The sequence below is a fragment of the Camarhynchus parvulus genome, chromosome 1, assembly GCF_901933205.1.
Source record: "Camarhynchus parvulus chromosome 1, STF_HiC, whole genome shotgun sequence".
In the NCBI taxonomy this organism is placed as follows: Eukaryota; Metazoa; Chordata; class Aves; order Passeriformes; family Thraupidae; genus Camarhynchus; species Camarhynchus parvulus.
The window spans coordinates 96,675,465-96,702,548 of record NC_044571.1 but is presented as its reverse complement, the minus strand read 5'-3'; the positions used below and the strand labels follow the sequence as shown (position 1 = coordinate 96,702,548).

Genomic DNA, 27,084 nt, shown 5'->3' with positions numbered 1-27,084 from the left:
CACTTTACATCCAAGTTATACAAATATTCTTTATTAACAAAAAAGGTGGAGCTGTTGTTTTTGGGTCCAGACATTGTGTTTGGACTGTGCTGAATTTTCTTGGCCTTTTAATTTCTGTAGAAAATTTTCTGTGTGTTTTAACCTTTTCTCTAAATTTCAAATCCATGCTTATCACTGCTGAGCTCCTCTCCAGTAACAACCCTTGCCTCCATGGTTTGGAACAATATTATTTGCTTAAAACAAAACACCAGAGCCTTTCTGCCTTGCTTGAAACCACTACCATTCTGTGGTCATCTGTCCTGCTACTGGAAGGAAACATTATAGAGCAACCATCCTGAGGAAAAAAAGGGATCTGTCTAGGAAGCTATGGAGATGTACCACTTTGTGTCTCAAAGAGGAGCTGCAGCTAGCCGTGAAAATTTTCTGCAAGGTCTTTCAGTGAGGCACAAAGAGAAACTCGTCCTAAGATATACAATAAAAAAGCAAGCTGACCTGGAGCTCCTTGATCTTCTTCTGCAGCTGCATCACTATAGCTTGTTCATCTTCTATCTTGGAATTCAGCTGGCTCATTTCGAATTCTTTCCTGGCACAGAAAGGAAAATCCTACTGTGACAATTTGCCTTGAAGCTTCAAGTTAAGATTTTAAAATTTTTAAAGAGTTGTTCAATAAAACTTCTAACGTATCTAAAAATTAAAACAATTCTCATATATTGCAATTTGCATGAAAACATTTTTCTCTGAGCAGCAGTTTCCAAGCCAAGCCTCTGCATGCATTTGTGCAATTATATTTCTGGTTCTTTGTGTCATACAAAAGCAACACTATTTTCAGACTCAATGGAAAAACATATTTAACAGTCAGGTCTCCTAACAATACTACCACAGTTAGTTAGGATTAACAACTTCATAGAATTTCTCCTCTAAGCAATGAAAAACATTAATAAGTTTCTGGGTTGCTTTTTTTAATGTAGGAAAGTTTAATGAATTCTAATGTTTCAGGTACACAAGACGTTTTTTGCCTCCCTCCTTGGCTACACATTTTCATGATGGAATTTTCTTTCAGCTACCATCAGAGCAGGATGACACACCTGAAGGCTCTTAAATGACACTGTAACTGTGGTGCTTTATTTGGTACAACATAATCAACTTCTTACTTTTTCAGCTTTTCTTCCATCTGCAGTTTATCATTTTCCAAGTCCATGACACTCTCTTGGGTCAGTTTCAAATCCCCTTCCAGTTTGCGTTTTGCCCTTTCTAGATCCATCCTCACTTTCTTCTCTTGTTCCAGTGATCCCTCGAGCTTTAGGAGCAAAGTCACTTAATAAATATATTGAACACAGATGGTTTACAACAGTCAGATGTAGGCTGTGCCCCGTTCTAGTGAGCTAGTGTTGAGTTCTAGTGAGCTGTGAAGCAGAAGCACTTAAGCACAAGCATCCTAGTTTACAAGTTTTGTTTTCTAGCAGCCAGTGGGCATATGGGGCTAAAGAAATAGAACAAAAGGGTTAGCCCATGCTTTACATTTGTGCAAGCATTACAGTTCTCTTAACGGTGAAGTTCTGTTTGACTTCATGCCAGTTACACTGCAAGTGCAAGTTGGGAGGATTTTCCCTTGTTATTGCAATCCTTTGAAAGGCTGAACACAGATCAATTTTGGTGGTGTTCCTGTAATTATACCTTTTACAGATAGTACAAGGAGTACATTTCTAAAAGGAGAGGAATATATTTCAAAGTTTTGCAACCTTTCAGGCTCGTGAAAAGTCCTCTGTAAGTGATGGTCAAACAAGCCTCGTGAAGCATAAAGGAAAAGCCAGCTTACATCATCCACTTGCTGTTCCAGTTTCACTTTAGCTTTGCTCAGCGTGTTGACCTTGTCCTCTTCTGCTTGCAGGTCATCTAGAACCTGCTGATGAGATTCCTGCAAGGATTTTTTCTCCTTGGTAAGTTTGCTGATATTCTCATCAAGTGTTGCCATTTCTTCTGTCAGATTTTTGACCTGGGTGAGCAAGGAAGATGTGTTTGTAAGACTTTGAAGGAAGGGATTAAATGTCTATCTGGTCTGAATAGTCTCAAATGACTATCTGGTCTGAACCTGTAAACAGGAAAACAGAGAAAGAAAGGGATCACTCCCCTCCCAGCACCTCATGGCTTTTTGAGTTAAATTGCCATCAAGGGAGTTAATGTCTGCCAGTTTTTGGTGTGGGGGTAATACATTATTTCAAACATACTAAGTTCCTTTCAGAGTCACTCCTGTTGATGGACTCCAGCTTCTGAATCTCTCTGGGAAGAGCAGGAGATGAGCTTTTTACATTTACAGGCTTTAAGGAGGACATCTGGAAGGGTTCATAGTTACAGCAGAAGATTGTTTACTTAAAAAATGCCACAAATAGGTATAATTCTTTAGCTGAAGTGCAGTAAGACTCACTTAAAAAAAAAGGAAACTTAGGCTCCGAGGTAACAATTTTTACCTCATAAAGTCAAATTACTGTATCTACTGATCTTTCAGTGTGGCCTGTGTAACAAACAGTGTAAAGCCATCAGAAGACCCATAGCACTTCTCACAAAGGTAATCCATGCCCAGCCTCTTTTAAATACATGGTGAAGTTCTGAATGTACCTTGTTTTCAGTAGCATGTTTCTCTTTCTCTACTTTTGCAAGTGTTATTTCGAGATCATCAATATCTTTCTTGAGTTCAGAGCACTCATCTTCCAGTTTTCTCTTCTTAGAAGTCAGCTCAGAATTCATCTCTTCCTCGTCCTCAACCCTCTCTGTCAGTTCTTTGACTTTGGCTTCCAGCTGAATCTTGGATTTAATCAACAAGTCGCAACGTTCCTCGGCATCTGCCAGAGTGTCTTGCTCCTGGTGTGGCAGAAGGAAGAGAACAGCAATGACTAACCTTTTTTCTCCCTCACTTGCCCCCTAGCCTGTAACTGGTCAGTGAGCCTGATAGAAAGCAACAAAGTAGTGCAAGGAAAATTTTCTACTCTTGATTTCAGAAGACAAGTAATTAACAGAGAAGGATGAGATAGTGGTGAGCATGACTAGTCACATACGAGACTACTTGCATGTGTTACTGCCGTGGACAGTACCTTGAACAGAATCTGTTAAGATTTGCATTGTTAGCCCACCTGGTTATATGCTAAAACATAAGAACTTCTATCCACTCTGAGTTTTGGAAAGGCTCTGACAGTATCAACAGCTTATTTTTATTAAATTCCAATAACACTCTAGTCTGTAAACCTTTGAGTTTCAAACAATGTCTAATAAGTATATAAATCTATATGTCCACTCACAGCTTGGAGCTGGAGAAGCAAATCATTTTTCTCCTGAACTAAAGAGACTTGCTTTTCCTCAAGTTCCTTTCTCCGGGCTTCAGATTTTTCCAGGGCCTCCTTCAATTTCAAGAATTCTTCCTTCATATTGGCCATCTCCTTTTCAGTTTCTGCAGTCTTCAGGAGAGGCTTGATCTTAAAGAAAAGCTTCATCCAAGGCCAGTTCTTGACAGCCATAAAAGCACGGATGTTCCACTGAATTACAAGAAGGGCATCCCTGGTTTAAGAGAAAACAAAAAAACTCCCTAAATCTTAGCCTGAATTGAAAAAGGGAGGGGTTTTGTTTTCATTCTCAGTCAGTTTCATCATTTTTTTCTGAGCAATATTAGGAACCTTTACTAATTTCCGAGAGATACAAGAAACTTCCTCCAGATTTCTTTATTTTCAGAGACACAAAAAATTTCCAAATCTCATTTTCACCAAAGCTGCAGGCAATTGCTATTATTTTTATCACACATACACGTAAAGCTTTTAATTTAGGGTTATCTATAGCCTTAGGGACTGTAATTAATAGCTCTACTCAACTTATAATTAAATGGTAATTACTATTATCTGCTAAGATTTAAGGGGGTGCCTTCATACCTGCGCTCCACTATCTTCTGAAACTCAATCCGCATCAATCTGCCGCGCGCTCTTGCCTGGATCATCGTTAAGATTTTCGCAAGTCTCTCATCCCTCATTTCTTCTAGATGGCCCAAGAGACCAGCCTTGAAGAACACCTGGTGCGTGCACAGATGTCAGTTCACCACAAAGAAGTATTTATATCAGAGCTACATTTCAGCTACCTTGCTGAAATGATTCACCCTGTATTCTTATTGACACATTATAACCTAGGCAATTATGGAGGGCCAAATACTGCTTGCATAAGGGACTTCACTGTACAGTTCCAGAGTTGTTTTAAAACTGGGTTTTATCTCCCCAGTTTTGAATAGGCCAAACTATTTTTTTGCCACAATACCTTTCATCTGTGGCAGGGTTCTAAGTAGGTCAGCTGAACCACAACTCCTGACTCCCAGAAATCCCTACTAATGGGATCATGCGAGAATTCCACATGGCTTCATTTCAAAAGATGCAGCTGATCTTGTGGTCCATCTATGTTTGAATGTACCTATATTATACTAAATAAGCTATTGTTTTACTAGGGGGCATGGAGCATCAGCTGGTGCTGTGTCTGCTTGTAGAATTGCTCTAATAAAAGCTCTGTGGGAGCCAGAGAGTTGAATTTCCTCTAGCACAGCTTAGAATTTACTATCACTTTGCTGCTATTTTGCTGGTTTCTTCTATTATTAAATCTCCATTAAACACTACCACCAGAAATTGCAGTGTCCTATTCTGCAAATTAAATACCAGATCTATCACTTTTTTCTTTACATAAGCAATGATAGTCTTTTCTGGTTACCTTGGTGTGTCCAAAACGATATTGGGTATGGTCAACATCTAAAGATGCCATCAGTTTTTCAGCAGCTTTTCTGCTATCCACAAACTTATCCTCTGGGATTGCTCCTGGATTCAGGATGCGGTACCTGTTAATGACAAATGAAAAATGTGTAAAATCGGCTTAGATTACATTTTAGGTTTTTTTTCCTCTTCCCCCAAAAACTTAAAGAACCCAAACCAAAACACCCAGGGTAATCTCCTGCGAGGTATCTACACACACACAAGGAAGAGCAGAATTCTGCCATCCAAGTCAGGTGAACTGAATGGAAGGTAAACTTGAATGGAACAGGAGACAATCATAGCTCTGCATTACCTTTGTTTGAAGTCAGCATAAAGCACCCTGTTTGGGAAACCCTTCCGGCAAATGCGGATGCCTTCCAGGACACCATTACAGCGGAGCTGATGCAAAACAAGGAATGCATCCATTTCCCCTGCAGGGGGAAAACAAGGCTAAATTAAAAGGAGTTTCTTTACAGGGCTTCATCTTCATTTCCCCAAGGAAATCGGAAAATGTGAGATGTCATCTCCTGAGAGAGCAACATGATTGCATAAGGTAAAAAGCACAGACAATATTGAAGTACAATCTGGTGACTCAGAAGTAAGTAATAAAATGACAGAGTGAAATATTCTAAAATTTTAAGACCATTGTCTTTTTCCTACCTGGAGTTTTTGATTCATTTGGGATAATGCATCGTACAAAGTGAGGGGCTGTAGATTTTAGGTTAGTCATCAGCTTATTTAAATTTTCCTAGAACAAACACATTAAAAACATTATTAGCTTTAGCTGTTTAGTGTAATTCCAACCACTATTTCTTTGGTTTGCTGGTTGTTAATTTAAGAAGCTCATTTTTCTAAAAATTCTCTGACAAAATTATAAGCTTACCAAAATTATTAGAGAGAAATGTGTTCAAATAAACCAAAGTACGATTTAACATTATTATAGGATTCCACATCAGTTTTAGCAAAGAAGATACGTGTTTTACTTACAACCTCAGAAATTCAGAACCCCACATGAACAGCAAGTAAGACTCAGCATCATTTGGTGGAGCATTTTGGTAAAGCCCACTGCGTCTTTGCCTAGTCACTTCCCCACTCAGTGGGAAGAGCTCCCATTTTCCACCTCATAAAGGTGGAAAGCACCACATTTTCCACCTGTTCCTCATAAAGGCTGGGATTTTGTCTCCTGGCCAAACATTTTCCCTTTATTGATCTTAATCAGACATGTCCCACGCAGACAGCAAGCTAGCTCAGAAGAAGCCAACCATTCAGTGATCACCAGGCTTTGGGGAAAGTGTTTTGTTCAGTAAGTAGAAAATGGAGACCATGGGAGGTGGAATGCAATGCCATCAGCACAACTGTGCAAACGGCACAGCCCTCATATGCCAGCTGGGACAACAAACAATCTGAGCTGGGTACTAACAGCTGCCTGTGTGCTGGAAAGTGGGCTTCTATCTGTGGCTTATTAACTATTGTCTGAGTGCCCCTTCAGCCACCTTTATACCTCATCAGCTGGTAAGATACATATCTCTGTTTCCTGTGATTTCCCTTCATGGAAGTATCTCCAAACAAGATAAAATGGCATGATTAGTGGGTAACTACATCCTTCCCAACCTGAGGTTTTACCTGCATTACAGCTTCCTCAATGTTACCCATAGAAATGGTAGTAATGGTAAAAAAAGTTAAATAGCCCCATTTTTCCCTCAGCCGTGATTCCTAATGACGGCTTCCACCAGGAGCACATGCCAGTCCCAGAAGAAGGGAATAACTGAGGAAACAAAAGGCTTTATGCCACTTCATTCAACAACTTTTGTTTTCCATGCTCTAACCCTAGGATCCAATTACAAGCAGTAATCAGATAGGGACTAGCAAATTACTTGTAATCAGTTCCTGTTCCAGAGACAAGTATGAAGCTGTAAGCAACAAAATAAGTGATATAGGTTGTTGGCTCCATTTTCTGAAACCTTCTCAGACACAGTAAAAAGAACAATGTCCTGACTGGTCCAAGATGACAAAATGGAGCAGCCTCTGGCATGCAGTTTTAATAGCAGTGTATTTCCTTAGCCAAGGTCAAGAACCCTGTCCACAAGTCAAATTTCAGTCTTGGATTTCAATTTTTTCCTGTCCATTACAGCCTTAACATTCTTGTCTTAACGCATTGTCTTAACTGAAACCACCAGGTGTGGAGAGGTTGCAAACCTTGTGCAATGAGGACACTGTTTGGAATGAAGCACCCTTCTTGCGTTTCTTTTCTCCACCCTGGTCACCTAAGGAGAAAAAAAGAAGCATAAACCAATCCATATCTCAGTAAGGGGTGCAGGCAGAGTGTGGAAAACAGACCATTTTAATAGTGCTGCTCTATTTGACTAAAAGACCATGCTCAAATTTTATACAAGACATTCTGAAAATCATGTGTGATACATCACACATTTGCAGCTCTCTGTCCATAGTTAGAAATTTTGTCAAAGACCACTGTAAACTTTCTGGATTGCATTTGCATTTCAGATCTATGCTTCATCATTTCTTATGCAGAAAAGCCCATAAATATGAATATGGCAGAAAAAAACTTTTAACAAAAGTAATTTGTAGTTAAAAGCTCCATAGGGTGAGATAATGTAGAAAAAGAAAAACTTAGAGAAAAATAATGCTTACAGGAAATTTGTACTGCACATTGTACTGCATAGAAACCGATTCTCTGCTATGCAGACACTGAACATGTGCAAGCAAGATTTGTCTAGAATAGAGGGAAATAAATATTTATAATTTTAGATATAGTAACTTTGCATCCCCTGAATTTTGCTTAAAACGTTGGAGTTAGAATCACTCAGGTCCTCCCAAGGAATGCTAGTTTCTGACAAGACTTTTACAAAGTTTCACAGGTTCATGACAGGACCCAAAAATGTACAGCAACTGCTGCAGCTTTCTTAGGCAGTGGGCCATTAGATCATTCCCAGGAGATCTGTCATTGTGTCATCTGTCAACATAAAAGGAGAAGTGAAGAATGAAATGTGCTTGATGCAATTATCCACAGCTTTTCCCCTTCAGAAGGTGATACTGCTGAGAGTGGAAAAGGCTAATCTGGACAGGCTGTTCCTTTCTCCTGACACCAAAGAAAAGCAAGGTAGTATTCAGACAGACCAGAATATCCACAGGCAAATAAGCAGTTAGTGCAAGGATTTGCTTGTGGCGGGATGTTTGCTATTTACATTCGGCTTCATCTCATTCCCAATATGAAGTCTTCAGCCTGCTTGCTTCTTAGGAAAGTGTTATGTGATAAATGACAAGAGCATCTCTTGAAATGGGGTTTCTGATAAACAGGCTGTAAGTGATTGCAACTTCGGGGCATAAGAGCTACATCTTTGTAATGAATACCAGTTATTTACTTAAGATCAATTTTCTGTATGTTTGCTACTTGTCTTCTCACAAATAAAAGAGTTCTATGTAAAGGACAGAGATTAAATATGTCCTCAGATATACATTATTATATGTACTAATGTACAATGTACATTGTCAAATAAAAGGAAAACAGCAGCAAGCAAAAAGGAAGACATATTGGCAAAGCTATCTATATGGCCAATGTGGGATGGTGTTCTGGTACCTTCAGTGTGTACTTGCCACTAATCCAATAAAATATTCCAAAACTCCCTCTTAAACTTGGTATTTCTTATTTATTTCAGGGGGGCTAGCAAGGAGTACTACAGCATGTGAAAAAAGAGCTGTTCTTTTTCATTGGCATTTATGTACACAATCTTTGATGCAACACTTGGCTGCATATCTGAACACTTGCATATTCAAATTCCCACTGGATCATTCACAACACAGCTTTCCTCACTCAGAGGTACTATACATTCAACCTAGCTGAGTTAATGGTCTCCTTCCTATAACTGGCAAACTCCTACAGCTGCCGTGCACATCTAAATAATAAGTCACTGCCCCATCTAGCATTGAAGCAATTGCAGTTGAGAGAATTGCTTAGTTTCTGACATTCATTCCCAAGAATGCATCCCAAAACCCAAAGGAAGCCCATGTGAGCTGCTTACCACTGTCAGCGCCAATGTAGCTTTCAAACAAGCTTGCCAGGAGCTTGTTGGAGGATTTCTGGAAAATACCTACTACGGTTTCATTAAGTGGGTCCTTGTTCTTCTCAAGCCACCCAATGATGTTGTAGGGAACCTACAGCAAGGCATTGAAAACAAACCAGAGGTTGCCAATGTTCCCCTTCAGAGCAGCCAGCAGTTCTTTGCAGTTTGGCTTGAAGCCAATGACTTTTTGTGAAGAGCTGCTCTCAAAGCGGTACCAGCTGCCCTGGTTTTCATCACTTCCCCTTCAGTTCTCTGCTTCCTAATTCCCAACCTCTCTTCCTAATAATTAGCATGTGAATCCCACACACTCCTTCCAAACTATCTGGTCTCTACATCTTCTCATGGACTCCATGTGGTTATCTGTGAAGATACCATGTGTCACAGACATCTCTTTGTGAAAAATATTTCTTTAGGATTTTTCCTTCTGAGAAGCTGTGGCCTCAGAACCAGACGCAAACAATAGGTTATCTGCTGCTGTGGAATGCAACAGGTCTGTCTGGATTGGGCCATCTTGGATGTTTGTGGTGGATGGCCAATCCGGGACAGAGCTCTCTCAGACAGAGTCTGAGAGAACGGCTTTTGTTATCATTCTTTACTTTTCTATTCTTAGCATAGCTAGCTTCTGAAGAAACCTTTCCTTCTTTTTCTTTTTAGTATAGTTATAGTATGTGTATATATCTTAAAATAATAAATCAAGCCTTCTAAATATGGAGTCAGATCTATGTCTCTTCCCTCATCCTGAAAACCCTCATGACCACTGTCACAACCATGTGGCATTGGTGTCCCAGGAACACTATTAAAAAGTGCTGAAGTCTAAATCACACAAGTCATAATTTAACTTCAAAATAGCATGCTACACTGGAATAATTAGGGTTTTCTAATGGAATCTTAATGATTACAAACTAACTCCAGGACTTTGCCACAGCTCTGTTTAGTGGGAAAATATGTTCCATTATCAGTACCACAAGGGAATAGAAATTTGAATTTTCTCTGCTGAATGCATTAACAACTGCAGATAAGTACCAAGATCAGCATAATTTCTTTTAATAATTACAAAATTAGCTTAATGCTCAATTATAATTTGAAATTAACAGCATCAGGTAAATTCCTGCTCTACTATGCAGGCTTCTTATCAATTGTAGTTTGATTAAAAAATTCCTGTGACCCTCTCAAATTATTTCTGCCTATCTGGTCTGAAAACAGAACTTCAAAACTGGACAAGTTTTGGTTCAGATATTACAGTACTGGATTATGTTCTCATTCACCTCATCAAGAGTGAAACTGTAAACTGAACCACCACACCAATGCTAACCACACTTCCTTTTACTATTTTGACACACTGGTCCTAAAATGAGTAAAAAGTGATATCTTTTTCTTTTTTTTTAACCGTCCCTTGAGTTAAAGCAGAAATTAGTTCATTTTTCCAGGAAACCAAGGTGAAAAGTTAGATGCTGCTGCTGTTTAATTACTAGACTTACTCAGATTGGAGGACAAGTGACAAAGGCAAGCAAGGCATACTTCCAGCAAAAGTACTATTAGCCCTCCTCAGTTTATTTCATTCTATTTGTACATCTAAGGAGAAGATGCCCTGGAGTCTGGTGGCATCTTACTCTGCTGCAACACTTGTGCAGAGTGAGTAGATATTTGTTTTTACTCCTCACCTTTCCTTTCTTCACCTATTCATCCTCCCCACCCTCCCTTGTTGTGTGCTACAGCCAAACCCCACCTGAAAGACCTCTGATACAAAGTCTGCCTGCCAGCAGAGGAACTTACTGCACCAGCATAATGAAGGAGTTCAAAGTGAGCTTCATATTTCCTTTTCTTATCAGGCCTGGGCTTCTGTAAATTGGGTGACTTGCCAAGATGGTTGTCGTAGAGTTTGGATTTGAATGTCATATCTGTGGCTTTTGGGAACATGCACTCCTCTTCAAGGATAGACAGGATTCCCAGTGGCTGTGGATTTAAGAGCATCTTTGTTGGGAAACATTTAGGCTACCTGCTTTCAGTGGCTATGCAGCCTCTAAGTTTTATCTGATGGAATGTTAAGCCTGCAAAATTTCTTCTTAACCTGAGGAGGAAGTTTTTGACTAGTCTGTAAAAACAGTAACCACCCCATTGACTATTCAGTATGTCACCTTTGACTGTTCAGTATGTCACTTCTGCCTCAGGAGGCTTTATGATGGCTTCCAGAAAGAGTTTGATTTATCTTTCAGGGCAGCTGGACCAACTAGCATTTTATCATTCATGTCTCAGGAAGAGATGAACAAGCCTCATAGCACTGGGCAGATTGGTTTTGAGGGACTAGGATCATGCACACATATCCTGCCCTTGGACAAGAAAGTGATCAAATAGAAGACCACTGAATAATCAGACTTTCTACTTCTGCGGTTACAAATTTCCTGCTAATGCAAGTTGCGAAATTTTATGTTTCCTCACAGATCAGCAGGGTTAGATACTGTGGCATAAAACATGGCAGAAAGATCTCTTTCTGCCATGTTTTATGGCACAGTATGGCACAAAGACAGGTTATACAGCAGAGGACAGCTGTCCCCACCAGGACCACATTATACTCCCAAAAACGGGAAAAGGAAAGGCATACCCCATGCTGAAGAAGTGATGAGAGGTTTCTTTCCTTTTCAGGGTAGAAAGAGCACAAAGGACTTTGCACATCAGCATGTAATGTGAGAAAGAGGAATCTCACAGGAGATGGACAGGGTACAAGACTGAAAAATTGCATTTGCCCTGAAAAGCTGACGAGTTTGATGTTAAGCATATGTGGTACAGACTAAACAGAGGAACAGCAGGGACAGAGAAAAAGTGCAAACCAGGGACGATGATACAGCCATACAAATTACCAGTTACAGCTTGTTGGCTGTTGGCTCTTTAGGGCAGAATTCCAAAGGTAAAGCTGAGCTGAAAATACTGATTTTTCTTTGGTTCTGTGTTGCAGGTAGAAAGGCAAGAAACTTGTCATGCTGTTTATCCTACTCTGGGCCATGAGGACATATCCAAGGGAGCATCAGGAATCAAATCAATTCAGTGAATACTCCTTGGCATGTACATACCTTCTCGATTAGATCAATGCAGGCCTGCAGGTCCATGCCAAAGTCAATGAATACCCAGTCAATGCCTTCCTTCTTATACTCTTCTTGCTCCAGGACAAACATGTGATGATTGAAAAACTGTTGTAGTTTCTCATTAGTGTAGTTGATGCACAGCTGCTCAAAGCTGTTAAACTGCAGAAAGAGAGAAAAAATAAGGATTTTCATTGCAGTTAACTCAGTGGAACAGCAAGAAGGAAACTGTTTACAGCCCAAAGCATATGAGATGTTGCTCCCAGGAGCTATTGGCATGTCCAGCCAAGTGGTTTTTATATCTATTAATGAAAAAAAAAAACCAAACCCATGTAAAATCATACACATTATTTGCCTTATGGCTTTCTCAGCACTTTGCCTTCTGTTCATTTAGAAACACCCAACCAAGAGCTATCTCTTGGTATTTTTATGTCCTTCCAAACAGTCCTCACATATTAATACTCACATCAAAGATTTCAAACCCAGCAATATCCAGGACTCCAATGAAGAACTGTCTTGGCAGCTTAGTGTCCAAGGTCTTGTTGATACGGACCACCAGCCATTTGAACATTCGATCATACACTGCCTTAGATAAGGCCCCAACAGCATACAGAACCTAAAATACATGTTTTAGAGCACTGCAATGTGAAATAAAATTCACTGGGGAACACAGAGATTTTGGTGCAGTAGACTATTTCAATGCCTGTGTACAGTTTAAATGAAATTTCCCACTGCTTTGTATAATCATCAAGGTAATAGTTAATGCAACGCAGTTTCTCTTATTATCTCTGCTGAATTTCATTCAAATCACTGCTAAATATATGGATGTCTACCAACACATATGATAAAGTGCTTGTGAAGTACATCTTGGGAAACAGCTGGATGGCAAGTTCCAAATGTTTTAATCCATTATATTTCTGTGGAAGTAAGGTAGCAGAAACTCACAGGCCAGAAGCCAGCTATAATGTCCAGAGCTACTGCCAGAGAAGGGTGGAGGCTTATGCTCATGTTGTTGATTGACATTTCCTTCTACTTTTTGAGGGATGCTATGGCATGAGCAGACAATAGGAAAAGTCTGTCCAAAGTATCTTCTTTAGCCTGTGCACATCTGCATCATCAGGATACACCTCTCTGTACTGGTTTTCTACTTCCTGAGCCTGTACCACAGGCTGTCTTCAAACAGCAACTTTTATTGTAACCAAAACGCTGTAGCATCTTCTATAATATTGCTACAGCTGCAGCATAGAAACCCAAAGACTCCTTTTCCCTTAAATTAGGAGATAACTTTAAATGGATATTGCCTTTAGCTGATTGAGGTCACACAGAGATTAAAAATTACATGAATAATGAATGAGTGATGAGTGAATAAATAATCCACGGCTCAAATCTTCTAGGTAACCATCCTCATCCAGAATTAGCTATCAATCCCCATGTGGTTTTACTGCACCTGGTTTCCTGGAGTGCTGCTAACACATCAGAAAAACAATTCTACCAAAAGTTGAGCTGGACAGTGTTCCTTTGTCAGTCTCTTCCCTGTTTTCCCTCAATTTCACCATGTATTTCCCCAAGCTTGGGCATATAAAATGAGAAAAGGTACTAGAGGCTCACATAAATATTTCTAGCAGCTGTCTGTCTCTCTGAGATGTTACAGGCAAATCCTCTAGGCTTGCAGGACATATATCCAAATATCATGAAAGTGTCTCCTTACCTGTTCAACACTTTGACCTTTGGTCACATACTCATTGCCAACTTTCACTCTAGGGTGCAACAAACCCTTAATCAAATCAGAGGAGTTGATTCCCATCAGGTAGGCAGCTTTGTCAGCACCTGGTCAGGAGATATAAGGTTTCAACTGGCTTTAAACTTCTACATGGAAACATGCCCAGCTAAAAAAACATGTTATGTACATTCACTTCAAAAGACAAATTGGATAAAGGCCTGATTTGTGTTAGGTATGCCTGTACTCTCCCTTATGGAAGGTCATCTGACTACTTTATACCCCAATTGCTGCAAGAATCTCACTTAAGAAGCTCTTCAGATTTAGGGAAAAGAACATATCTCCACACAGGTTATAGACAGTTTCAGGTGTAAGACAAAATAAAGAAGCAGGACCGGTAATCATGAAAGAGAAAGTTAAGGCAGCAGGATTTTACAACCGTTTTGTTCAAATGGTCTCAAACATGGCATTTAATCCTGTTAGTCTGGCTGTGTTCATCTCCTGCTGAGTAAGGTTATCCACCACTGAATACGCCTGTTACAAGTACAGCACTCTAGGCTGATCAGAAGTGCTACAACTGTGCAAGAACAAAGCAAACAGGCAGCTGCTTCCTCAGCACAGTGCCTGGTACATGCCAGACTTTTAAGGCTGAGGAGCAATTTTAGGTGTTATTCTTACTTTCAGTGCCATCAGCCTCTGCCTGCTCTTCTCGGGGTCTTTGCTTGAATTTCATATTCCCAAAGTGCATGATGGCACCTGTGAGCTTGTAGGAACCAGCCTTCTCATCAGGCACAAATCCCAAGATGTCCATGGCTTGCTGGGAAAAGGAAACACAGACATGTTGTCACTTTCCTGCTCAAAAGCAGTGGTGGTTGCAGCCCCACAATCTACCTTTGCAGGGCAGATATTACTATCCTGCCAAGGGGTGTTATCACCCAAAGCAGCCACTGGAACACCCTGAAGACCAGCAGCGGCAGGGGACCCAGGGGAGAGCTCTCTTCATCTAGCATTTTATATATAAAAAATTATAAAAGATGGACATTACATGGAGCAAGGCCAGATTCAAAAGTGTAACAGTTTACCAGACCTTGTGCTTCACAGTCTGAATGCAGTAAAGACCCAATCCTGCTTTTGTTTTAGTCCAACAGTTCCAGGGACAGAAGTCAGGCTCCTCCCAGTAGTCTTCCTCCCCTGATCTAGGAAACCCAAAGTCATATCCATACAGACTTACATCTGTTGCCAACAGTTCTTCTCCATCATCCAAATTGTCCACTGTAACCACTCCTTGTGAGCAGAAGTGGTAGTCATATGGGTTGGTAGAGATCAGGAGCATGTCTGTAAAAGAACTGCCAAGGTCAAAACTGCCATCCATTCAGGTTATCCTCAGAAATGGAGATGGAAAATTCAAATGTAACCTACATTTGTCTCTGCAGTACCATATTGTTTTGTTGTTTTTATTTTAATAACTGCAGGGCAGAAACCACCTCTCCTATTCTACTATAAAAAGAATATGGAAATACTGCATATTAGCATCTACTGTGCATACACATCTATTGAGCATGTATTGCAGTATATTGAGCCCATAATTTCCTGTATAGTCCTACTTTTTGCCTCACATGTTTTTAGGGGTAAAAAACCCCATATAAATAGAGAAAAGAAAAATATTTTACTATGATCCAAGACAGGGAGTATGGGCATGACTCTCCCTTTTGATAACAGACCCAGAGAAGACTGACTTCCAGTACCCTTTGCAGAAGACACTTGGGTTTTGATAAACAAAAGACAGAATATGGCTTGCTCCATTGTCATTCCTTCATATCAAAACCCAAAAATGCAGAGTTGTTGTCTACAAAGCTAGCTGCCTCTAAAAGTACAGTCAGAATCCTGCTTCCTTAAATCAACTGAAAGTTTCGCCCACATTCCCCAGACTGAGATCTGGTCTAGATTTCAATCTCTTTTTAAGCAGGCACACATCTCTACAAATCTAAATATGTGGCTATCAATAAATATATATCATATATCATAAATAAATGGCTATCAATATACATTTATATGAAATCTTATTCTCTATAAGCTTGTCTTACTTTGCTATGTAGTCACTCTGATATAAATGATTTTATTTATAGTTACGTTCATCCATAGTTATTGATATTGATACTTATCCATATTTAGATATGGATGTTTATATACAAGCACATACATTTCTTGTCTACAAAACACACACCCCTGTTGGTTTCAGCCTCTTCAAGAGTCTGCAGACATGTTCCTGCTGGCCAGAAAGGTGTGTGCTGTTGTGGAGCACACAGAGAGTTTATGAGAAACAGTGTGTTTTTCCAGCACAGGGATTCTCACAGGAATCTCAGTGCAAAGCTTCCTTGAAATCTTTCCCGTAATTGCCATTAATTAGGCCACGTAAAGCTTAGAGTGTTAGGGATTTGACCACGCACTGTTAGGATAGTAAGACTTCAAAAGAGATTATGATTGCTATGGCTTAGTGGGAGTGTAGAAGAGCAATGAAGTGACCCTCCAACATATTTTACAAAATGTGTTCCTTCAGAGCACAAATTGAAGTCAGCAAGCCATGTCACTTAAATAACTGGTGAAGGTTTTATTCAAAGCATCTCGGCCCCTCTCTGCCCTTCTCTAGCAGGTCTGTGGGACCACACTGAGCCAGGGGAAGCTTGAAAGGGGTAATCACCACATAATCAGCAGCAGGCAGCTTTGAACCTTCTCTCCTGCTACACAACATGCTGGAATGTCAGTTTTGTCACTTGGGACAGAAAGAGGAAACTAGCTTTTCTCTGTGCACCTATAAGCAAATCTTCTCATATGTGGAAATCTGGATAATTAAAGTTTTATCACCACAAATGCTTTGGGGGCATAGCATTTTCCAGATGTTTTGAGACCTTGGATTACACAAATTCAGTGTGACACTTTTTGCCTTTATAATGCTCTGTTTTAAAAGTCCTGCCTGAGTCTTATTCCCATTAGATTAATCTGTAATAAAAGAAAAATGGTCTCTGCTGCTGCCACTGGAACAACATCTCTAAAAGATTGTATTTGACAGTGGAAGTTCAGATCCATCAAGTGGAAACATAAGGGCCTTTCTGCACACGGGTTTGCCTCCTAATCCCTTATCCACTGTCTCTTCAGTTTTAGGCTCTTAAAAGCTATGGATCCACATAATGCTTACCTAGTAACTCTGGTTTCTTTCCTGACAGGATCTGGTAGAAGATGTGATAGTCCCTTTCACCAGGTTGCTGGAAAATCACTCGGGATTTCTCCAATAAATCTAGTCACACAAAGGAAAATTCAGTGAGAAAGGGTCTTGTAGCTTTCAGATAAGCAATTGCATTTTTTAAAAGGAGAGAGTTTGCTGCTTACAAATCTCAATATCAGCAGATGACAGCTTGCCTGTAGTTCCAAAATGGATTCGGATAAATTTACCCTAATTCACACAAAAGAATATTCTAATTAGTGCATATAGTATACACAGAGGGAAACAAAGAATGCAGTTTGAAGGCAATCATTTGGCCCAAAGAATCAATTTATGCAAACTCCTTGGCTTTACAGAGGCATATTTTCAATGAAAAATATCAAACAATGATATTACTGTCTTCCAAGCCTAAATCTGTACATAGAGCTATGTAATCTGCTTGTGGAGAAAGGATAACAGTGTACTTATCTGCCAGGCTAAGATACGGCAAAGCACACAGCTTCCAGTTGCATGATGCAGGTTTACTGTAATGCAGGACTCAGAGCATTAAGCCTGAGCTTAAGACACACAGGCTCCTTTTTTGGCTTCTCCTCGTTTGCAGTCCCAACTTACATGCCCTTACTTATGTTAGAAGAGTGCTGTGATTTTACACAGCTTTGCCCATTAAATTTACATATCCATCTCTCCCAATTCATAAAAAATTAGTAGTTTTCATTTAGTTTCTCATATTCAAACACACAAAAATAATTAATTTCCCTTCCAGCTGACAAGCTCCTTATACAACTGTGTAGTTCTACAGATGCTTACAACCTCTGCTCCTCTCCACCCCTTCATATTTAATTTTTAACAGGATTTGTTAGGGAAGCATGGGCTGTAAACTCAGGCTTGTCATCCTTATGCCATTCCTTTTGGACCTCTCAGATAATGTCAACCAAATGTGGCAGAGGCAGAGGTCCCAAGAGGATTGCTCTCCTGCCAACCTAATGGAGAGGAGGAGAGCCCCAAGGTGATGGGAGCATGGAGGGACAAGCAGGGACAGCTTACTGAGCCAAAAAGGGAACCCTAATGGCTCAAGGATAGGAGTACTGCTGCAGGGCGGGTCGGCACAGGGGAGGATGTGGGAGGGAGCAGGGGCTGTGCAGTATTTCTGACACTTAGAGGCAAAGTACAGCTACTATAGGAACTACAGGAAGGGGGAAAGACAGCCTAGTGGAAAAAGGGAGATCTACCACTGCTGTTCAAAGGGCTTCCTAAAACTGGATTTTGCTTTTCTTCTGTTCATTTTAAACAATGTAAACAGTTTAAACAATTATTCTAGCTTGATCTTTATTTCTCTTCAGGTTTTTGTTAGATCCTACTATGTTATTTTTCCACTCTGGAAATCCAATAATTTTAATGGGAAAAATGCAATCTATGAAGGGATTATGACATAGGTATTATTAACTGGCCGCCGTTGAATAAGACGTCACTGGATGATGCTGCAGACTTACGAAACGTGAGGAATTGTCATTTCTCAGGGTTTTGGCATTTCCAAAAGCTTCTAGGGCTGGGTTTGCTTGAATGATTTGATCCTCCAAAGTTCCCTAGAAATGAAGGTTGAAATACTATTGAGAAACCTACAGGCCACAGACTCAGCTGTCAGCTCTAGCTCAGCCATGCACTCACTTACAGAGCTGAGCCTGTGTAGCAAAGTGATTTATTTAGCTTCACCCCAGGGGTGACACAATGTGAACGGCAGAACAGTGAGACCGTCAGTCAATTATGAGCGCTTTAAAAGGCCTCAAACATTCTGCTGCTCCCTACTGTTTGGCTTTGTAGATTTATATCTTGTGCCATCTGCATGCAAAAGAAATCCCCTAGTGTACTTTGGAGCATGTGGGGACCATCGAGGAATGAGGAATGTGTGTATGAGAGGGATACTGAAGACAGTGACAAGCACTAGAATGCATTAGATTTAAAAGCACTTGGAGCTTGTAACATTTGGGATTCTTGGAGATGAGAAAAGCTTTAACTGTTGCTCGCACAGAGTTCAGTTTGGGAAGTGTATGACTTTTCCTGACAAGGCTCCTGGGATCATTCCCTATTCACCTGGGAACCACACAAAGTGAAATGCTGAGGCTCATGGCACATCTGACAGAGCCCAACACCAATTCTGCAAGGCAAAAACTAAAACAGCAAATCTGATGACTTACCCCAGTTTTCGTAGCCGGCTGTTGACAAAATAGGAACACGATGGAGAGAAAAAAGAGAGAGAATGTGAATACTAACACAGAGAACAATATAAAATCTAACAATTAGCAAGGTTAGCTGTCTCATGGGGACCAACACACCAGCAGTGCTTTTTGAAGCCTTCAAAAAGCACGTGTGGCTATTACTTTGCATTCACCATACTTCACAATGGTGCAAAACCAGATATTGCAGCTGGAAGATGTTTCATGTAGTTTATCAGGTCAGGTTGCATTTTCATCACCCTTTTTTACCCCCAAATTATCCAAAAGTTCAAGTGGCGCACAATCTTACTGCCTAGAACTTGTCTGTCTGCATTTATGCTTTTTTATTCTTGCTACCTAGCAGCAGTCTCTTTTCTCTGTTCACTTCATTGGTGTTTTGGTCTATCATAGGACATCTCCGGAGCAAAACCAGGTAGATTTCTGCAGTGGAAGTCCAAACAGTAAGCTTGGGATGGGAGCACCATTGTTGCATGAGCCCAGCAGGTTTTAGACACCACGATGAGCACCAGTCTCATTGCATGCAGGAAGCTGGCTCTGGACAACTCACCCATTTCTTAAGAAAGCCTTGCAGGGCTCAGGAGAACGTATATTAGAGTTTGATGATGTGAGTTCTGCGCACAGACTTGAAGCGTGGCTGAAATTTTGGCCTTATAAATACAGTTCACAGGAATCAGTTAATTCACCACAAAAGAGCACTGAACTCTTCAAGTGCAATGAAGCTCATAGCAAATAAGCTCATAGCAACACAAGATAAAAAGCAGCATGAGTACGGTATTCATTGTAACCTTAGAGAGCACTTATAAGCAGAACAGCACTTATCCAAACAGAAATACAGAAAAGCTGATTGAAAAAATATCTTTTGTCAAAGCAATCCTTTTTTTGTGGACAAAAAGGCTTTCAATGAAACAGATGTTTTGATGAGAAGTTATAATCCTAGTCTTTTTGAAGACTATTTTCCATTTGAAAAAAAAATCTTATTCTTTACAGCCTCTACATCTTTTGACCAGTTTTAACACAATCAGAAGGATATTTAGCACACACAAAAACTGAAACTCCTGAGGAAAAAAAAAAAAGTGGCATCAACAAGCATCTGTCCAGAACCAGGGGTGGTGTTTCTGCTCCATCTGGAGCGTGGTAAGTTCATGTGTGCCTTTCTCCTTTCAGAACAGCATGCTCTCAGTACTGCAGTCTCGTGAGGTTAGTCGTACACAAGAAAGAGGGGAACCTTGGGAGTCCGAAATGAGTCAGCCAGCAGCAGACTTACATTCTTTTTACCAGTTTCACCCAGGGCTGCCACTGTGGCAAAGTACTGGATGACTCGTTTTGTGTTGACAGTCTTGCCAGCGCCGGATTCTCCGCTAGAGGAAAGGGGAAGAAAACAAAACCATTGCTCAAACAGCTGCAACTCATCCTTTTCAACCCTGTCCAGCCAGCTCCTCCTGTCAAGGCTGTCTCAGACTCTCTGACACCGGTACCTGCAGCCTGTTGCTCAGCCATTTCTGTGGAAATATCTCAAACTGACTGAATGAAGAGGTGCAATCCTATGAGAGCAGTAACTCGTTCTTCATACAGCTGAGCTCAGAAGTCCTGTACAAACCCACCCTACACAGAGCTTCTTTTAGGGACGTGAAGTTTAATTACAAACATCCAGACTAACTCACTGGGGTACACATATCTACAGTTAATGAGCTAGAAAAAGCAGAGGAAAGCTGCTGTTACTTGCCAGCATTACCCAAGAGCACTTGCTAACTTTGTAGAGACACCCTTTCATGCTTGCCAGTAAACATCACACCTGCTCTTTTGTACCTTGATCATCTCTCCCTCTTTAGATGTATCTACACAACACTCTGAAACATAACTTTCAGCGAGAGTAACCACACTGAACAGAAGGAGTCCTCTTCATCCAAAGACGACAGCCACAGAAAGGCTAATCCTGCAAGGAGCAGTTTTAATTGCCTGCTGAGTTGTTTTCATGCCTCCATGGAATGTTCACCAGATGAGGATCAGCAGTGGGCCAGACTCCATCAAACCTTTAGCTACTCCTTTCTCATGGAGGTCAAGTTAACCATCAGATGGCCAAATTGACAGTTACTTGGTTCCAGGCAATTTAGCTGAGATTTTAAGAGTCAACTTCTATTTTATCAGGGTTTTTTTTCTTCAAAGTTTTTCAAAACAACCAAGTTTCAAATCAGTCAAAAAAGAAGAACTTACGTGATCAGCATAGACTGATTCTCCCGATCTGTGAAGGGGAAAAAAACAAAAAAGAAAGAGAAACTTAGTAGGGTGTACAAATCACTTATTATAATTGCAAATGGGTACCAGAATCAGTCATGCAAGCACAGTAGAGAATCACATGAAGCAAAGATAGAAAGATAAAAACTGGTTAGAATGATTTCCAGAAGTGAGGGTTCCAGCCCTGCCCTGAATCCTTCTCTTGTGTTTTGCTCAAATTGGTATTAAATACCTGTCAGTTGTACACATTCATCTGTGTCTGGGAAACTATAATAAAGAAAATAATTTCCTGTTCTGAAAACATTTATTCTCTTACTCATGGGTGTGTCTTTGCTTATGTCTGACCTTTCTGCTCCTGCAATACTAGATCAACCCAAGTAATTTTGCTCTTTTTTTTCACAGGCTGTTCCTTAAAATGCATACGTATTCCTCTTCAGCTGGCCATGCTACTGGAACTAAGCAGTCTATTGTCCACGCCTAATTGCCTGATCAGAAACAAGCGTTTATTAGAACACTCTGCAACCCTAATATATTATTAATCATGTTCAGAAAATGCTAAATTATGGCAGCTTCCCAAGTCATTAAGCCTAAATTCCTCTTTCCTTTTGAAAATTCCAGTCATGGCAGGCTACATATTGAGGAGCCTTATCTGATAAAAGAGCATCTCTGCAGCCAGACACACATTCCCTCTGCCCGGTGCTTTTTGTCCCCTCACAAAAAGGCGCTTTTTCATTCTTTTAAAAGCATGTGTCAGCACCACGTGCTCTGGTCAAGTCTCTTTTGGATTTATCCTGCTGCCTCGCAGGCCCTGGTGTGAGCACATCGCTGCTGCCCTCTGCTGATAATCTCCTTTTTCCCCAGTAACGCTAGGATCAGGGCGAGAAAGTTTCCCAGGGAAATCTGGAGTTTGGTCCACGGGGTCGGTGCCTGGAGCCGCAGCAGCCACCACGGCACTCGTGCCGGTCAGGGTCACGGCAGCGGTGTGACAGGGCCAGTGTGACAGCCACAGGGCGGGCCTTCACTGGCCTGTGAATGCACACATCTCACCAGCATCGTGACTCGGAGTGGAAACTGACTGGAGGGCTGGTTTTGAGCTTGTGAAAGCGCTAACAGACCTTTGGGACCTGGCCCCATTTCTGGATTCACTCAGCTCAGACAGCTAAATTTGTGCACCTGACAGATGGTTACCAGGAGTGCCACAGGAACAGGCAGGGCAGTTTAGAAATGAAATAAATGTATGGATACACACTTGTATATAAAATCATCACAGACTGCCAAGCCCCTGTTGCTTGTGGACTATTTTCATGTTTGTTCCATGCTGCAGAAGCTCTCACCCTCCTCCCTGCAGCACAATCACACCGGCCTGACTGACAAGGAGCAAGCTGGCGGAGGCAGGCAGTGGCACTTACTCCGCAGCATGTCGTGGTACGCGTTGTCAGCGATGGAGAAGATGTGGGGAGGAGCCTCCGAGCGCCGCTTGCCTTTGTACGCAGCAACTACCTCCGATTTGTAGACAGGCAACCACTTGTAGGGGTTTATGGTCACACAGAATAAACCAGAGTATGTCTAGAGAGTAACACAAAGCCAGAGTGAAAAATTCATTCAAGTGATAAGGCAAAAAGTCTTGGTTAACCAAGCAGGATGTGGCATTGCCAGCTGCTGACTTAGGCTTGAATTCTGAATTGAATTTCAGACTTCCTAAATTTTGGAAGTTACTGATCTGCTAAGTGACTTCCTAATTGCAATTCATACCAAAACTACAGATTTTGAACAGTTTTCAAATGGGGAAAAGGGATTTTGAGGTGTCAACCTGAAATGAAAACATCGCCTTCAGTAAAACAAAAGAGCAGTAAATCGACTTGTGTCTGATTTTGTCCCTTGCTGCTCCATGGGAGTTGTTTGCTCTTGAAAACAGACATTGCAATGGAAAGTCACAGCTTTCCTGTTTGAACTCCATTTTTAAGAGCAGAAACAACCTCTCATTATTAATTGTATGCAAGAACATCTAGAAAATTTCTGGTGGGTGTTCAAAGAGAAAAACCACATGATAGTGTTGTGCCCCAAAGCTGTGGAACCTTTTTCAGCTTTTGGAGATGCCAGGTTGGTAAAAATCTCTTTATAGTTGCTCTTTGGATGATATACATCAGTTCTCTGGGGCCTGGTCACTCCGAGGAAGAATAAGCTTTGAGTTTTAACTCCAAGCAATTTCTGTCAGCTGGTAACTTTTCAAGTACTTAGCCCAGCTTGGGGCAATATCTTCAAAGAAATCCAGTTATCATATGGGCACAATCACTATATGCACAGAGATTATTGAGTTCAACTAAGTTCTAAAAGTTTCAGGTGAAATCCAGGTCCCTTCCCCTAAAAATGGCATTAGGACATGCTCCTGAAGGGCCTTGGCATGAATCCCCTGTCCTGTTTTCTAGAAAGAAAAAGAATCCACCCCTACCAGTAAACCCCTACCAGATTAAGGCATGATGCCAGTTTAATTTTCTGCTTATACTGATCTGCAAACAAAGCTATGCTTTAGGCCCTACATGTTCATACAGAGGTTATTAGAGAAACACAGGAAATGTTTGACAATCAGAATTTAAATGGGTAATGTTGGATTTACTCTTCTGATGAATACCAAAATACAGACCTAGGGCTGGCTGGAAAAATCAATGGATTCCTTTGGCTGATTTAAAACACAATTGAATGCAGCTAACTGGGAGCAAAAGAAATCCCCATGGCTGGCATTTACACAGATTAATATTAGAAGATGAAAAATAAACTGGGTCTCCCCACCACCTTGACTTAAGAAAAATATCCCCCCCACACCTTTCCTAGGCAAACAAGCAAAACTGAGGAGGCAGGCACCATCTTACTCATTCAGTTTTGTGTTTGTATTCAGCTGACCCTCATTTTTGTGACTTATCAGAGTTGTAAAATGAACACAAACACAACATGTTCACACACAATGTCAGCATTTGAAATGCAGGTCGCTAAATCCACCCCTGCAGTGGCCCTTACATAGATCATCCAGTTGCTGTAGCGTTTCCTCAGGTTGTACAGCACAGATGCCTCATTCAGGTGGGTCAGCATAGACATGTCCTCAATCATGTCAAATTTGGGAGGGTTCATGGTCTGCACGTCATCTTCTTTTATAGTCATGGTCTGCAAAGACAAACAAATACAGCAACACTGGAAGATACTGGGATTCTCTGTTGCTTCATACACCTTATGGAAGAAAATATATTTTTCCCCCAGCAGAGGGAAGTTCTTCAGGTCAATCTCTTCCTATGCGTGCAATACCATGTGTTTCCACTGGTATCAGAAGAATAGGGGAAGGCTGAGATGATAAAAGTAAGAAGCACGGTGCTATGGCTGCAAAAGAAGCCATGAAATTTGGCTAGAGCCTGGGTTTTTAGCTCTGGGCACCAAACCAGAACTGGCTGGTTGCAAACCTCCTGTCACAGCCCTCCCCCAGCTGCGCGGTGGCTGATGCTCACCCACCCATGACTGCATTGCTGGTTTTCCCTTGGTGGTTTTTCATGTGTTATCCTACCCTGAGCTGGCATCAGTTACTGAGCCTTCCCATTCACAGCCCATCTCATGAAACAGGCAACTGAACTGAAACAAGAACAATTCTGTATCTTGCAGTTCTGGCCTTGTTAGTCACAGATCAGACAAAACCAGTTTTGTACCCTTCCATCCGTTGTCTGCACGGTCACTTTGCCTTCGCTAGTTTCTGTAATTTCAGCTTCAACGTAAGCTTTCTTTTCATCAGGAACCCAACATTTCTTCTTCCCTGTGAAATTAAGAAGACTGAGGGTTCACAGCCTTGCATCAAACAGCAACACCATGTCTAGCTAAGTGAGATTGCTGTATTACTTTTTCTGCAGAAACGACACAAAACCTCTGGCATTGCAGCAGATTGGCAGTGCTGGGAAGCTGTGTGATGAAGCAGAAGGCATAGGGCTCCCAAATGTTGTCTTCCTTTGAAACTACTGCTCGGCTTCCTCTAGATCCTTCTAGCACAAGGTGTCAAAATATTTCACAAATGCTGGCTAAGCCTCAGCCTCCATGGAAAATCCATAATCACCAGTGTGCAGATGGAGGAACTGAGATTCAAGCCCAAATTAAGGCATTTGCTAAAAAGTCCCACAGAGAATTTCAAACTGTTCAAGGAATCCAACCCACATTATTCAACTGCCATCTATCAGGTTTAACATTATTCCTTCTCATTCTTCTGAGTATTGTGTTGAAAAACAGCAATAGTAATAACTCACATTTAGTTGTGCATGTGCCTTTTTAGAGTTCGGAGCAGCTGCACAAGATTTTAGGTCTTAAGTTACAGCAACTGTTGTGAATAGTGAAAGGCCGCAGTTTTGATGCATTCACACTTACTACTAAACCTTGGGGCTCATAGAAACCCGTTTAATGAAAAATAAATTATGGGGAACTAAAAGCTAACATCACATTATTATACAAGCTGCAAAGCAAATAAGACATTTAGTCAGGCCACAGAAACATTAATGTCTGTTGTTTTTCTCTAAAGCTGACAGAGAGGTTATTCCCCTTTTAGCAGAGCAGTACCAATACACCTTGCTTCTAAGTCTAGACAAACACTTGTCATAGATTGTTTTTAATTTTTACTGTCTGGGAGTTTTTAATAGCTTTGCAGAATAAAGGAACCCAAACTTGGTTGAACCAACATCAGCAGCACAGCAGTGACAACGGAGGCTTTGCATCCTGCTTTGCTCTGCATTTCTTTGACTCCATTCATTTGTGATCCTTACCCCTCTGAACCAGCCCCTGGCAGCACAAAGGGTGTGAATCTGCAACTCACCATCGAAGGCCACGGTCTGAGCCTTCATCAGCTCCTTCTCACTCTTTCGGAGGTAGGGAGCAGCCTCCCCAAACTCTGACATATCGACCATCATCTTGGCAAGGGTTCAAGGTGGCACAGCTCACAGAGGAAAAAGAAAGGCACCCAGTCTACCAAGGAAAGGGGGGAAAAGCACAACAATTGTCTATTCCGTGAACAATGTCAGGCAATATAAAAAGCTCTGCATAACATGGCAGGCAGCTGATCAAAGGGATGATTAATGTTAAACACAAATGCCTAACACAGATTTGAGACGAGACTGCACTTTTAGTTAAACCCTTCCTTGCCTCAGTGTATTAAAAGTCAGACAGGTCTTGAAGGCTTCTAAACCTCAACACTGGTCACAGTTATCTCCACAGGAAGATATTGTCTCTTTTTTGTGGCACATATGGTGCTTAAGAGCAGGAGGGACCACTTGAAGCTGTGATTTTAAAAACCACTTAGCAGGGGCCTCTTCTGGCCCCTTTCAAAATTGCCTGGAGCAAAGGTATGCTCTCCCGCAGGTCTCCCTGGGGCTGTGCCACTCTGCCGATTAAAGCACCATCTCAGGCAGGCGTTTTCTGGGAAACAAGGAGCAAGACTTCACTGCTGCAAAGTTGCAGGGATGTATGTCCCACGCTCTCACTGCAGAAAGTCAGCACTGGAGCTGGAAACAGCTCTGCTCCTGCACTTCTCCGATTCAGGAATTAGCATGACAATAAAAACAGGACTAACACGGCTCTCTGAAGTCCTGTGCTGGTGCTGCTCCCTCTGAACTCACCAGGCTGGGCATCCCCCTGCAGCAGGGCATGGCTAAGGCAAGTGTATCTGAAGAATTGGTGCAAGGGCTTCATATGTTTTCAGATTGCTTTGAGTTTATCAGTCCAGCTTAATACCTATACTTGTTTTCTCAAATGGC

General features: G+C 41.2%; 1 protein-coding gene across 1 annotated transcript in view; it reads right to left on the bottom strand.

Moving 5' to 3' along the window:
• MYH15 (myosin heavy chain 15) overlaps nucleotides 1-26,291 on the bottom strand; it is a 42,890-nt gene extending 16,599 nt beyond the window's left edge. Inside the window, exons 1-27 of the mRNA XM_030944592.1 lie at nucleotides 26,148-26,291; nucleotides 25,003-25,106; nucleotides 24,329-24,472; nucleotides 22,726-22,882; nucleotides 21,296-21,323; nucleotides 20,349-20,442; nucleotides 19,046-19,063; nucleotides 18,344-18,436; nucleotides 17,021-17,084; nucleotides 16,830-16,928; nucleotides 14,868-14,971; nucleotides 14,315-14,453; nucleotides 13,628-13,746; nucleotides 12,386-12,535; nucleotides 11,911-12,081; nucleotides 10,619-10,798; nucleotides 8,804-8,936; nucleotides 6,963-7,030; nucleotides 5,427-5,514; nucleotides 5,080-5,197; nucleotides 4,729-4,852; nucleotides 3,912-4,048; nucleotides 3,291-3,546; nucleotides 2,614-2,856; nucleotides 1,817-1,993; nucleotides 1,152-1,297; nucleotides 493-583 (exon numbers count right to left, since the gene is read on the bottom strand). Of these exons, the coding sequence (XP_030800452.1) occupies nucleotides 493-583; nucleotides 1,152-1,297; nucleotides 1,817-1,993; nucleotides 2,614-2,856; nucleotides 3,291-3,546; nucleotides 3,912-4,048; nucleotides 4,729-4,852; nucleotides 5,080-5,197; nucleotides 5,427-5,514; nucleotides 6,963-7,030; nucleotides 8,804-8,936; nucleotides 10,619-10,798; nucleotides 11,911-12,081; nucleotides 12,386-12,535; nucleotides 13,628-13,746; nucleotides 14,315-14,453; nucleotides 14,868-14,971; nucleotides 16,830-16,928; nucleotides 17,021-17,084; nucleotides 18,344-18,436; nucleotides 19,046-19,063; nucleotides 20,349-20,442; nucleotides 21,296-21,323; nucleotides 22,726-22,882; nucleotides 24,329-24,472; nucleotides 25,003-25,106; nucleotides 26,148-26,241 (3,339 nt within the window). The 5' untranslated portion in view covers nucleotides 26,242-26,291. The remainder of the gene's footprint in view (nucleotides 1-492; nucleotides 584-1,151; nucleotides 1,298-1,816; nucleotides 1,994-2,613; nucleotides 2,857-3,290; nucleotides 3,547-3,911; nucleotides 4,049-4,728; nucleotides 4,853-5,079; nucleotides 5,198-5,426; nucleotides 5,515-6,962; nucleotides 7,031-8,803; nucleotides 8,937-10,618; nucleotides 10,799-11,910; nucleotides 12,082-12,385; nucleotides 12,536-13,627; nucleotides 13,747-14,314; nucleotides 14,454-14,867; nucleotides 14,972-16,829; nucleotides 16,929-17,020; nucleotides 17,085-18,343; nucleotides 18,437-19,045; nucleotides 19,064-20,348; nucleotides 20,443-21,295; nucleotides 21,324-22,725; nucleotides 22,883-24,328; nucleotides 24,473-25,002; nucleotides 25,107-26,147) is intronic.
• Between the last annotated feature and the right edge of the window lie 793 nt (nucleotides 26,292-27,084).